General features: G+C 46.2%; 1 protein-coding gene across 1 annotated transcript in view; it reads right to left on the bottom strand.

Moving 5' to 3' along the window:
- The window catches only part of TATDN1 (TatD DNase domain containing 1), a 112,639-nt gene that overhangs the window by 28,741 nt on the left and 69,893 nt on the right, over positions 1-14,005 (bottom strand). Inside the window, exons 4-8 of the mRNA XM_069220720.1 lie at positions 7,910-7,973; positions 6,735-6,878; positions 6,604-6,646; positions 4,909-4,994; positions 4,720-4,760 (exon numbers count right to left, since the gene is read on the bottom strand). Coding sequence (XP_069076821.1) covers positions 4,720-4,760; positions 4,909-4,994; positions 6,604-6,646; positions 6,735-6,878; positions 7,910-7,973 — 378 coding nt within the window. The remainder of the gene's footprint in view (positions 1-4,719; positions 4,761-4,908; positions 4,995-6,603; positions 6,647-6,734; positions 6,879-7,909; positions 7,974-14,005) is intronic.

The raw sequence follows: 14,005 nt of genomic DNA on the forward strand, positions 1-14,005 counted from the left end.
AGGCCTCTGTTCTCCGCCTCTCCCATGTGGCCGCCCCATCCCAGGAGGGATGCATCTGTCACTACTGTGAGATCTGGTTGGGGAAAGGAGAGGAATCTGCCATTGATCCTATCGACAACCACCACTGAAGGTCTTTCGCAGTTCCCGCCGAGATCTGAACCATGTCGGAGATTCCCCTGATGCTGCACCCACTGGAACATCAGGTCCCACTGCAGAGCCCGCATATGTCATCTGGCACATTGGACCAGCAGGATGCAGAAAGCCATGAGGCCCAGCAGCCTGAGTCATTCTCACCGAAATCCAGGATAAAGGCTAAAACATCAGTATCATAGCCCGAATATCCTGGACTCGCTTTTCAGGAGAATAAGCCCGAAACTGCACTATGTTCAGAACAGCTCAGGTGAAAGGGAGCGTCTGAGAGGGAGTCAGGTGTGACTTTGGCACGTTTATATTTAACTCCAGCAAATGCAGGAGCTTCGCTGTTGTCTGGAGGTGGGAGACGACTTTCAAGGACATGTCCGCCTTCAACAGCCAGTCGTCGAGGTAGGGGAAAACTGGAACTCCTAACCTGTGCAGATGATCTGCAACCACTACCATCACTTTTGTGAACACCTGAGGGGTGCTGGTAAGGCCAAAGGGGAGCACGGTGAACTGAAAGTGCTCATGACCTACCATGAATCGTAGGTAATGCCTGTGGGCTGGCAGGACAGGAATGTGGAAATAGGCGTCCTGCAAGTCCAACGCACAACCTACTTGTGGCACAGGGACCTTCTCTAAGGCTTCCTTGGCCAGGAGAGCCTTGACAACCTTTGGAAGGAGTGCCAAATGATCCTCCGATAGATGAATGAATGATGGTGGTATGGCTGGAGGTGAAGTCTTGAAGGGGAGGGAGTGCCCCCTTCGGACTATCTGTAAAACCCACATGTCTGTGGCAATGGACTTCCAGTGGGGCAGGTGATGGCGAATCCTGCCGCCAACTGGTCCCAGATGTCCCAACAGACTAGGAAGGTTTAGAGGTAGAGGAGGGGGCAGGGATAGACCTCAGCAGCCCTTCTCACCACCACAGAATATGACGCTCCCTCCTCCGTAGCCACGTTATGAGGAGAAAACGTGCCAGTGTCAGGGGAGGTGTCCAACCCACTGGCATCACCCAAATCCCATACCCAGTCCATGTCAGGGTCAAGCTATTCTTCTAAAGGGTCCTGCGACCCCTCTACACTATCCCGGTATCCATACCCATAGCAATAGGGTTCAGGATCAACCCTGAGCACAGCAGAGCCCATGGAAAGCGGAATATGTGTCGAACGATGTTGTTCCGGCTCCGGGTCGTCAGGGATAAGTATTGGGTCGACGTAGATTGTGGGCCCAATCGGCGCAGGGAGCGTCGACGTCTGATCCGACACCGGGGAAGGTCGCGTTGCCATGACCGCCGTAGGGACGGATCTGGAAGCGGATCCTGAGGTGCCCTCCGGAGTCGGGACCGAAGTCGCCAATTTGGAACCCGAGGGGGCCATCACCGACTCCCCTGGCCCTGAAGGCGCTGAGGGTGGGTCAGGCTGCCCAAATATGAGTAGCATGGCCTCACAGAACTCCAAGTTGGGCAGGGGTAGCACTGGCTCACGGAAATTTGGGGAGGTGCAGAGCCGACCCAGACTGAGGCTCTGGGACGGAGGCCTAGAGCGTCAACGCTCTTCCCACGTCGTGGGAGCAACCGAGTGAAGTCAAAGAACGTTTCACCTTCTTCGACTTCTTCTTCTTACCCGAATGTCCAGATGACTTGGACGAAGATGAATGGTGGTGACTCCGTGACCGGTCTCCTGACCTTCCTCTTGAACGGGAATGATGCAGAGTCAAGTGTGGGGCCGCCATGAGCTTCAGGGACCGCTCCCTCAAAGCTGTTGGGTTCATGGGCCGATACTCGGAGCACGACTTCAGGTTGTGGATGCGCTCCAAACACCAGAGGCACACGAGGTGCGGATCGGTCACCGACATCATGTGGTGACAGGAGTCGCAGGGCTTGAAACCGGTTTTACGGGACATCCCTCGACATAAACCAAAAGTCGTCAAAAACAAATTTGACAAAATGTCACAGTTAGTCAAAAAATGACTGGGGTAGCTCTTCTCTGGATCTGCGCTTAGGCTGATGTGGAAAGAAAAGAACTGATGTTAGTGCGCCGGGGTGGCACCTATATATGACTGCAACGTCATCACGGCGACCACAACGCCAACAGCACCCGCAGAGTCAACCGACGCCACCTAAAGGCACGCAGGGGTACTTCTTGAAGAAAAATCTCTGGATGCAGTCTGACGCCTGGGGAAATTCTAAGGTAAGGAATATGCAACTAGAAGTCTCTATCAGATTGGACAATCACTATCCCAATCAGTTGTCTGTCCACCTTATTGTGGGCAAACCTGATTAGCGTGGCCATTGCCTGCCCCTGCAAGGGTTGTCTGAAGGACGAAACAGGTGAGTAATACACTCAGTCGGCTCAGTAAATAGCAAAGCATGGTAGAAAGGATTGTTGTTGCAAATGTGACTTGGACACCTCTGTGGTTGCATGAAGCTAACTCTTATGCCTCAAAAGGTAGACAAGAGCCTCAGTGACAGGGCCCCGGTAGCCTTAGCATGTCAGTGGCAATGGACTGGAGTGCCTCAAACTTCTTGCAATAGACCTGAGGCAGGATGTTCTTAGTCTTATCTTGGTTGTGGTTTGCAGAAAGGGAACCAGCTGCTTTACAGTGAGGAGGAAATCTTGGGGCCAAAACAGCACAGTAAGGTGGATACAGTGTTACCGAAAATTTCACAAATACAGTTTATGTATGTTACGCTCCAGTTCCACGGCACTAACGCCTTCACCAAGTTCAAAATAACTACTCGTTATCATGCACAAACTGAATTTCCCAAGGCAGTTTTTGTGACGGAATCAGCTGGGGTGCTCAGAATGAAGCCCAAAATCCTTAATATATTTCATATAACTTAATCCAACTCTATAACGTGCTGTGACATGTTTAAGAGTAAATGTGATTAGACATGTTTAACAATACACTACATTGGATAAATGCAATAAGGTCAAGTACATTTGATGTTTCATCTACAGAATTGGGGGGTTATATAATTTATTGCATCTGAAATATGTTTTGTTTAATTCAATTTTACTTCGTGTTATTCTGGAGATCCAAAATGGTTGTAAAGAACATACACTGTGAAAAATGGATAAAATAAAAAAGTGCAACAACCAAATGATATGCAAAGGCATTTCCAGGCAAGTGGTTTCAAAACGGCATAAGGAGGACAGAACTAGCAAGGCTCTGGGTTAATTATGCCCCCGCACACAGGAAACATCTCGTACAAATAAAGTGGGGGTTTGAAATGGTGAATTAGTAATGAAGAACTTTAAAAAATGGCGAAGCGATGCCTTGGAGGCTAAATAAGCAGGTGCACAAACAGTGGGCACATGATACCAGCCCACACAAAGTAGGTGGCACAACAAGTCAATGCTTCAGAACGAGAGCCTTGACAAGTCCACCATGTGGGGGGGAATGTGGCTGGTACACTTGTGTGCCCCAGGAAGTTGGGCCTGACGACTGTGGGGACTTGAGTGTAGTTGGTGGAGCAGTGAGTAATTGTGGCAGTGCCACAAACTCTCCAACAATTAAAAGAGGGCTGCTGTACATGGTGACGAGTAAAAGTGTGACCTGATGTGAGATGTATCCCACTCAGCCCAAGAGATTTACAAATGACCCAATTACTAGTGATCTGTCCTCCCATAAAGGTCACTAGAATGGAGAGAGTAGGAGGGTTAAGGTAGATGCTGCTGAGCTCATGGAAGGGGTGGGATCCATAATCCACTTGCTAGATGGAATACAAAGAACAGTGGACTGAATACTCTAGCCATATGGACAGCTTAATGCACGCAATGATTCCCCAAGTGAATCAAAATGAGAATGTGCCCAAACAGGGATTAAATATAGAGATTTTTACAAATATAAGGTACATGCCCGTGTACGCCAGATCAATTAATTAAAAGCTTGGAAATTAATTATTGAAACAAGGCTTGGCCAACATCACTCTTAGTTGTCATGTCAATACCACTTTTTTCACTTTTTCAAGGTTCAGAGCTCTCTGCGGCAGTAGAAATACTACATAGTACCATTAGTAGAAGCTACGCATTTAAGGGTACAATAATACATTTTTATTCTCACCTATTTCATTATTATATACCTTAAGTACAAATTGGTTGAGGATAAATTGGTGATCAAGACTGACTCCTTCAGGTACGTGTAGGAAGCAGTGTTTAACTATAGAATACAAGCTGTAGAGTAGAGTCTGAATCCTCTTGTGATCGCAACAGGAAGACAATGTTACAACAAAGCCAAAGACATTACCGCAAGTCACTGCGTCTCGTGCCTGACTTGAGTAAATTCCAGAGTGACCATGTTATCACATGAGGAGTACAAGAGCTATCAATTTAAAGGTAAACTCCCTGATCATGATAGTATGGGCAATTCCACCAGCATGGGCAACATCCCCTACGTCAGTTCTTGATCCTGAGGGTTCTCTGGTATTATCGTGTTCAATGACATTTAAACAGCATTTTGGTACATGAAAGCTATACTGAATGGTAAGGAGCGTTTTCCTTTTCATGGTTCAAAGATGAGTACTCAGTCTGATCAACGTAAAATGAAGGGCGGCATAACTTTTATTAAGTAAATACTTACAACTCCACCACAGCAACGGTCCCTGTTTCTTCTCATTATGTCTGTTAATAAAAAATAACTAGTCTAAGCAACACAAGTTTTAAAACAGTTTTAAAACACCTTTTCTAAAATATCCCATACATTTCACACATTCACCAAACAGTTTTAAAACACCTTTTCTAAAATATCCCATAAATTACACACACTCACCTAAGAACTCCTGGTGTGAATTTCTACAGTGGAGGAACATTGGCAGTTTCGTTTGCTCGGCTAAGTCAAACTGTTTTTCAAAATACCTACAAACAGAATTGTAGCAAAATATCAACAAATGGCAATTGTTAATTAATGTAAATGACTGAAAATGACTAAAAAGAATCATAAAGAAAGGTTGTGGTGGCCAAAAGTCATAACTGGCTAACATGCAGCTAAGCACATGGGGACATGAATGCAAAATAAAAAAAATAAAAACACATTTCCTTTTCACGAAAATGTTAATTTTTCCTTGTTTTTTTTATTGGTGTCCTGCATTCTGACCAAAAGCGTATGAATAAAACTGCCTGATGATAGATCTTATTTACCTCGCTCCCGTAAAGCATGTCCTAGTCAGTGTATAATTGTTTTTACACCAGACACAAAAGTTCATATAATAATGTGCCTAAGATAACAGAGACTCGCTGAACATTGTTCCCATCAAGCAATACAGCGCCTGACTTGGCTACTGGCACCAATGAAAACAGCAAATGCTGTAGAACCAATGTAGTGAGCAAGACAATCTCAATTCCCAGCACAGTTTGATTTTACTCCTATAGCAAGCAAATGCATGTACTCAGGGCAGAGTACTCTGATGATGGAAGAACTATACTGCATTAGCACGGAGTGGCAATATTAGTGGTACAGCCGGGTAGCTGTCACTGTGTAGCACAACGTACAGCCCAACCAGGATGTAAGTTATCACAACAAGCACAATAGCAGGGAAAGAAGTGTGATTCAAACATGTATGGCTCCAACCTTGCCAAGGTAGAGCTCTCCCATGAGGTTTTCATGCTGGTATCCTGTACAAAGTCAGGCTCATTATTTAGGCAGATAACGTCAATTGTATTCTCAATGCAACCCTGGGTAGATCAGTAGTTGCCACATAACCCCACTGCCTTCCATCTAGGTTATTAGAAAGCAAACAATGAGTCATGTGGTCGATTTCGATAACCCTTGTCACGGACCTTGTCCCATGTTGAGATATCTACACATCCTTTTGATTTTGTATGAATAATGACTCAATGTTAACATTTCTAATCCCTATCTAAACAATGTAAGGAGCCTTTGCTCTATGCATGTCTAGGTTTTTCCACTCATCGCTGAAGAGTAACTTGGACATATCTTTGAAGTAAATGACTCCCACCCTAACTATCATCTTGTAGACCTGGCTGTTCAACTAGGAGAACCGCCGGGCCTATGTCCTTGCTCCAGCGCCTGGACACCCTTACAGGTGATAGGCTGCACAATACAAATCGACTTAACATAACCTTTTTTTTTTTTTAATATGAGTCAATTGTTGGGTTTTATCAATGAGCAATCTGACAGCTCTAAAGTCTTTTCAAATCTAATTACGGGTAGAACGGAGCTGTCATCTTTCATTTACGATAGCAGTCTATGTGCATTGCTTATCTGTTGAGGGGAATCACAAGCAAAAGGCATTACCTTGTTAAGACAGAATTATTTTATTATTGTAACGCTGATACTTTAAATACAAACTTGTCAAAAAGTACTTATGTCACACCCACCCTCATTGCTATCACTTCCAATTTTGCTTCTCCTGCTCTGTTTCTGTCCCTTGCATTTGAAAGCGTCAGAGATGGTTTCAAAGAATGTTGAACAAAATGCACGCACTGAAAACAGGAACTCACTCACCTCAACTGGGTTTCCTTAGGACAAAATTGTAGTCTATCAAAATCTGCAAGACAAAAAGAAAGTGTTTTTCGGTGTAGGTGTTAAGGTGACACATAATTTAGTGTGAAATACAAAAGGTGGGCAAAACTTACCCAGTCCACATTCTCCAACTGCTATAACTTTTCCCTTATTTTTTTCGATTAGATTTTGGAGTGCTGCTAAATATTGGTCAGGGTCACTCTGTTCAAATTCTCCACAGCGCGTGGGATGGCAGCCAACTGTACTGTAAAACCTGTCTGAGTACAAAATAAAACTGAAGATTTTATTATGCAGCGCAAGCAAGCATCCTCAACTGGTGCCTCGTTGATGAAGTAACAAACAACAGTGTTGATTGAGTTCCAAAAAGGCAATAGTAAACCTCTTAGAAATACACTTATATTTGGAGCCATTTTTAGGATTTTTTTTATTATTTGTTTTTAAATCAAAGAGAGGGTTTCAAGAGTGTTCCTGGAATCTGCATCATTCTTAGACCAGTTCTGGAATTCTCTTGTGAATTCCAAGTTTTTCGCACACAAAAGTATTTTCACCTGCAAAATATAAAAGAAGCTTGCACAAGTAATTTTTTTTTAAAGTGAAAATATTTTTTTCTGTGGTAATCACACATCCTGCACCCTGACCAATGCTGTGGTTGCTGCTTCGCTATCCCCACATTACTGAGGGTAAATTTTCAACAGTATACAGTTGTGAACCTTCCTGTTTGCGAATACCCAAAACTCATAATTTTCCACCTGCTTTTCATGGCATCCCTGTGCTGGAAAGCCCGCCCCTGTAAGTACAGTGCAACCTATAAAATCATACTACGCTGGTGTAATTTTGGGTGGGCAAATCACTTAATGAAAGGTAGGTTCAAGTTTTGTGAATGCAAAATGTGAATTTACATTTGTAACAACCCTTTTGCGTACCTAAGTCTAACACAAGCGCACAAAAAGCTTTGAGAATTGAGCCCAAAATTAGCAAATACACAATATGTTTGCTAAGAAGCAGGTGTGAACAGGAAGTCGTTGTTTTTTATCAGTCTAATACTAAAAGGGTGCATCCTGTAATTGTTAAAATAGTATTTGTAACTGAATTTTAAACAATAAATCAACTTCATTAATAGACTTAAAGGCACCTTGAACCCCAGCTTGTAGGTCAACTGTGATTCTGTTCAGGTGCTCCGGATATTCACCAACAATTCTAAAACATACAGTCTCCCTCAGCTCGGCCCGTCGCCTCAGGGGAACTTATTTTTGTGAAAACAAGCAGTTTTCAAACATAGGGTACATACCATTTGTATGTGCAAGCTGGAGGGCTTCCGTGCTATCCTCGAGATTCCCACCTGTAATCATAAACTGAAGTAGGGAAAATTAGAGGCATTTCACAATATGCAGAGTGAGGCATCAAAAACACTGGTTGAGGAAAGTATCAATAACAGTTAGAATGCATCTACATCATTTTCAGATGTTTATGACCTATCTACAGGATATCCGTTGGTACTTAGGTGATTCAATATTTTGTATATTTATTTCAAAGGCTAACAAATATATTTGCAAGCAGTTCAAAGAAGGGTGGGTTGGGAGCTGTAGGGTTGAGAGCGCAAGTGCTCTGGCCTGCTGTAATCTCTCTGTGGGCTTTTAAACATGCCCACTCTTGATATTCATTCTTTGTTGTGCTGGTCTGAAATACATTATTTTTATTTGTGCATTTAGTGAAATGTCCCTCCTTTGTGTGCTGAGTTCCCTCCCTTACATTTCACTTAGTGAATATTTTTGTTGGCCATCACACTATGACATGCTTTCTCCTGGTACAGTGTGTGATGCCTCCTCCTCTGGTTTCGGTTTGGCTTTCATCCCAGGCGCGAACCTTTCTAGACATTCACGCAGGGAGCCAAATATTCTCGTGCTCACAGCGGCCGTGGCACTTTGAATCGGCTCACTTATGTCAATGTTTTACTTTTCATTTTCAATTTATGTGGCAAGAAAAGTCCAGTTAGGAATTCACAACGCTAATAGCTCTAACTCGAGCAAACGTGAGACCCATTGCATTGCAAATGCTTGTTTCTCTATATTATTACCAAGATCAGACCTGCACAACGAAACAAGCAAAGAACAGATCAAGAGAGGCCAGCAGTTAGTCAAGAAAAGGAGGAATTGGCAAAGGGACAAAGGGCCAGATGTATGAAGCATTTTGCATTCACAAACGGTGCGAATGCCCGTTTGCGAATGCAAAATGCCAGTTCAGAATGTATGAAATACATTCTGAACGGAATTTTAAGGAATCGCTAAAATAGCGATTCCTTAAAATTGCGACCCTGTTTAGAGAGTCGCAAATTGCGACTCTAAATTAGAAATCGCAAATAAGGATTCCTTATTTGCGATTTCTTAGCACATGTATGAAGCAATTCCTAAATGCGATTTTTGCATTTAGGAATCGCTAATTACCACCAAGTTGAACTTGGTGGTAACCATGTGCAAAATTTAAAAATGAATTTTTAAATTGTACATGTAAACCACACATGCCCTTTTGGCATGTGTGCACCTTACATGTCCCCAAAATGAATTTTGGGGTGCAGCAGAGGGGGCCTTAGGCCCCCAGCACCCTGGGGTTTTGCATTTTCAAAATTGCGATTTCTGGTTCAGAAATCGAAATTTTGGAAATGCAAAAAATTTGCAAATATGGGCCAACAGGCCCATAGCTGCGAATAGGGCCGGTATCGCAATTTGCGATTCGGTAATAGCATTTGCGATTGTTAAGAAATCGCTATTACCGAATCACAAATGTGATACATGGCACTTTGCGAGTCGGAAATAGCGATTTCTTGAAAATCGCTATTTCCGTATCGCAAACGGCGGTGATGATACATCTGGCCCCAAGAGATGCTAATGGAAGAGAAGGAGGAAAGTAAATCACTATTTATTTCAGAAATATTTTTTGGGGCTAGTGGAAGGAGTAGAAAGTGCTCCCCTATCTGACATCTTGAAACAAAGATGGAATCAGGCTGGAGAGGCATTAACCCCTTCCCCGCCACGGACGTAATGGTTACGTCCATGGCAGCGCCCGTGTGGCGCCATGGACGTAACCATTACGTCTGCAATGCTGCCGTCGGGAGAAGCGCTAGCGCTCCTCCGAGGGCCACCCCCCCACCCCCCTAGGTCAGGGCTGACCGGGGAATCCCTTCCCCTTCAACCCCCGACCCCCCCCCCACCCTCCCTGTGACGTCAGCGCGCGAGCGCGCGCTGACAATCACACAACCTCCCCTATCGCGCTGGAAGCTCGAAAGAGAAATGCTCAGCATTTCTCTTTTGATCACGTGGGGGAGGCCCGGAGGGGCTTCAAAGGGAAGGAAATGTATTTCCTTCCCTTTGAAGTCTCTCCGAGGGTTTCAAAAGCCGGATTGCTTGCAATCCGGCTTTTGAAACCCCACTAGACACCAGGGATTTTTTTTTTTTTAGATGAAATTGACAGAAGGGAGCGACCCCTTGGGCAAGGGTCGCTCCCAGGGGGTCATTTTTTTTTAAGGCCTTTTCTGCCCCCCCCTGGGGGCAGATCGGCCTAATAATAGGCCGATCTGCCCCCAGGGGGGGCAGAAACCTCTAGACACCAGGGATACTTTTTTTTTTTTTTTTTTTTTATTTGTTTTCTTTTGTGTTTTAGGTGTGGGATGCGACCCCTTAGGCAAGGGTCGCTCCCATAGGGGGGAAATTATATTTAGGCCATTTCTGCCCCCTTTGGGGGCAGATTGGCTTATTTTTATGAGGCCAATCTGCCCCCAAGGGGGGCAGAAACCACTAGACACCAGGGAGTTTTTTTTTTTTTGTTTGTTTTTCACGTAAGGGGAGCGACCCCTTAGGCAAGGGTCGTTCCCATGGGGGGCAAATTTATTTTAGGCCATTTCTGCCCCCCATGGGGGCAGATCAGCCTATTTTTATTAGGCCGATCGGCCCCCACGGGGGGCAGAAACCACTAGGCACCAGGGATTTTTGTTGTTGTTGTGTTTTACAGATGGGGAGCGTCCCCTTAGGCAAGGGTCGCTCCCCTGGAGGGGCAAATTGTATTTAGGCCATTTCTGCCCGCTTTGGGGGCAGATCGACCGATTTTAGGTCAATCTGCCCCCAAGGGGGGCGGAAACCACTAGGCACCAGGGATCTTTTTTTTGCGCCGTCACGCAAGGGGAGCGACTTTGTAGGCAAGGGTCGCTCCCCGGAGGGGGGGGTGAGGGGGGCAAATTTAGTTTAGGCCATTTCTGCCCCCCCTGGGGGCAGATCGGCCTATTAGTATTAGGCCGATCTGCCCACAGGGGGGGCAGAAACCTCTAGGCGCCTGGGCAAATAGTTTTCTTGTGTTTTTTTTTTGTTTGTTTGTTTTTTTAGAGATGGGGAGCGACGCATTAGGCAAGGGTCGCTCCCCTGGGGGGCAAATTGTATTTAGACCATTTCTGCCCCCCTTGGGGGCAGATTGGCCGATTGTATGTCAATCTGCCCCCAAGGGGGGCAGAAACCACTAGGCACCAGGGATCTTTTTTTTGCGCCGTCACGCAAGGGGAGCGACCTTGCAGGCAAGGGTCGCTCCCCGGGGGGGGGGGGGGCAAATTTATTTTAGGCCATTTCTGCCCCCCTGGGGGCAGATCGGCCTATTGGTATTAGGCCGATCTGCCCCCGGGGGGGGCAGAAACCTTTAGGCGCCAGGGCAAATTTTTTTTTGTGTGGGTTTTGTTTTTGTTTGTTTGTTTTTTTAGAGATGGGGAGCGACGCATTAGGCAAGGGTCGCTCCCCTGGGGGGCAAATTGTATTTAGACCATTTCTGCCCCCCTTGGAGGCAGATTGGCCGATTGTAGGTCAATCTGCCCCCAAGGGGGGCAGAAACCACTAGGCACCAGGGATCTTTTTTTTGCGCCGTCACGCAAGGGGAGCGACCTTGCAGGCAAGGGTCGCTCCCGGGGGGGGGGGCACATTTATTTTAGGCCATTTCTGCCCCCCCTGGGGGCAGATCGGCCTATTGGTATTAGGCCGATCTGCCCCCGGGGGGGGCAGAAACCTCTAGGCGCCAGGGCAAATTGTTTTTTTTGTGGTTTATTTTTGTTTGTTTGTTTGTTTTTGTAGAGATGGGGAGCGACCCATTAGGCAAGGGTCGCTCCCCTGGGGGGCAAATTGTATTTAGACCATTTCTGCCCCCCTTGGGGGCAGATTGGCCGATTGTAGGTCAATCTTCCCACAAGGGGGGCAGAAACCACTAGGCACCGGGGATTTTTTTTTTGGCACCAATGTCACGCAAGGGGGGGCGACCCCATAGGCAAGGGTCGCTCCCGGGGGGGCAGGGGGGTTGGGGGGTGGGGGACAAATTTATTTTAGGCCATTTCTGCCCCCCCTGGGCCCGGCTGAGCTAGAGGCCAAAATCCACAGGTAGGCACTGTTTTCTATGAAAAAATGTGATGTGTCCACATTGTGTTTTGGGCCATTTCCTGTCGCGGGCGCTAGGCCTACCCACACCAGTGAGGTATCATTTTTATCGGGAGACTTGGGGGAACGCTAGGTGGAAGGAAATTTGTGGCTCCTCTCAGATTCCAGAACTTTCTGTCACTGAAATGTGAGGAAAACATGTTTTTTTAGCCAAAATTTGAGGTTTGCAAAGGATTCTGGGTAACAGAACCTGGTCAGAGCCCCACAATTCACCCCATCTTGGATTCCCCTGGGTTTCTAGTTTTCAAAAATGCGCTGGTTTGCTAGGTTTCCCCAGGTGCCGGCTAAGCTAGAGGCCAAAATCCACAGGTAGGCCCTGTTTTCTATGAAAAAATGTGATGTGTCCAGGTTGTGTTTTGGGCCATTTCCTGTTGCGGGCGCTAGGCCTACCCACACCAGTGAGGTATCATTTTTATCGGGAGACTTGGGGGAATGCTGGGTGGAAGGAAATTTGTGGCTCCTCTTAGATTCCAGAACTTTCTGTCACCGAAATGTGAGGAAAATATGTTTTTTTTGGCCAGATTTTGAGGTTTGCAAAGGATTCTGGGTAACAGAACCTGGTCCGAGCCCCGCAAGTCACCCCTCCTTGGATTCCCCTAGGTCTCTAGTTTTCAGAAATGCACAGGTTTGGTAGGTTTCCCTAGGTGCCGGCTGAGCTAGAGGCCAAGATCTACAGGTAGGCACTTCGCAAAAAACACCTCTGTTTTTTTCCAAAATTTAGGATGTGTCCACGTTGCGCTTTGGGGTGTTTCCTGTCGCCGGCGCTAGGCCTACCCACGCAAGTGAGGTATCATTTTTATCGGGAGACTTGGGGGAACGCTGGGTGGAAGGAAATTTGTAGCTCCTCTCAGATTCCAGAACTTTCTGCCACAGAAATGTGAGGAACATGTGTTTTTTTAGCCAAATTTTGAGGTTTGCAAAGGATTCTGGGTAACAGAACCTGGTCCGAGCCCCGCAAGTCACCCCTCCTTGGATTCCCCTAGGTCTCTAGTTTTCAGAAATGCACAGGTTAGGTAGGTTTCCCTAGGTGCCGGCTGAGCTAGAGGCCAAAATCTACAGGTAGGCACTTCGCAAAAAACACCTCTGTTTTTTTCCAAAATTTAGGATGTGTCCACGTTGCGCTTTGGGGTGTTTCCTGTCGCCGGCGCTAGGCCTACCCACGCAAGTGAGGTATCATTTTTATCGGGAGACTTGGGGGAACGCTGGGTGGAAGGAAATTTGTAGCTCCTCTCAGATTCCAGAACTTTCTGCCACAGAAATGTGAGGAACATGTGTTTTTTTAGCCAAATTTTGAGGTTTGCAAAGGATTCTGGGTAACAGAACCTGGTCCGAGCCCCGCAAGTCACCCCTCCTTGGATTCCCCTAGGTCTCTAGTTTTCAGAAATGCACAGGTTTGGTAGGTTTCCCTAGGTGCCGGCTGAGCTAGAGGCCAAAATCTGCAGGTAGGCACTTCGCAAAAAACACCTCTGTTTTTTTCCAAAATTTAGGATGTGTCCACGTTGCGCTTTGGGGTGTTTCCTGTCGCCGGCGCTAGGCCTACCCACGCAAGTGAGGTATCATTTTTATCGGGAGACTTGGGGGAACGCTGGGTGGAAGGAAATTTGTAGCTCCTCTCAGATTCCAGAACTTTCTGCCACAGAAATGTGAGGAACATGTGTTTTTTTAGCCAAATTTTGAGGTTTGCAAAGGATTCTGGGTAACAGAACCTGGTCCGAGCCCCGCAAGTCACCCCTCCTTGGATTCCCCTAGGTCTCTAGTTTTCAGAAATGCACAGGTTTGGTAGGTTTCCCTAGGTGCCGGCTGAGCTAGAGGCCAAAATCTGCAGGTAGGCACTTCGCAAAAAACACCTCTGTTTTTTTCCAAAATTTAGGATGTGTCCACGTTGCGCTTTGGGGTGTTTCCTGTCGCCGGCGCTAGGCCTACCCACG

The sequence above is a fragment of the Pleurodeles waltl genome, chromosome 2_2 (genome assembly GCF_031143425.1).
Source record: "Pleurodeles waltl isolate 20211129_DDA chromosome 2_2, aPleWal1.hap1.20221129, whole genome shotgun sequence".
In the NCBI taxonomy this organism is placed as follows: domain Eukaryota; kingdom Metazoa; phylum Chordata; class Amphibia; order Caudata; family Salamandridae; genus Pleurodeles; species Pleurodeles waltl.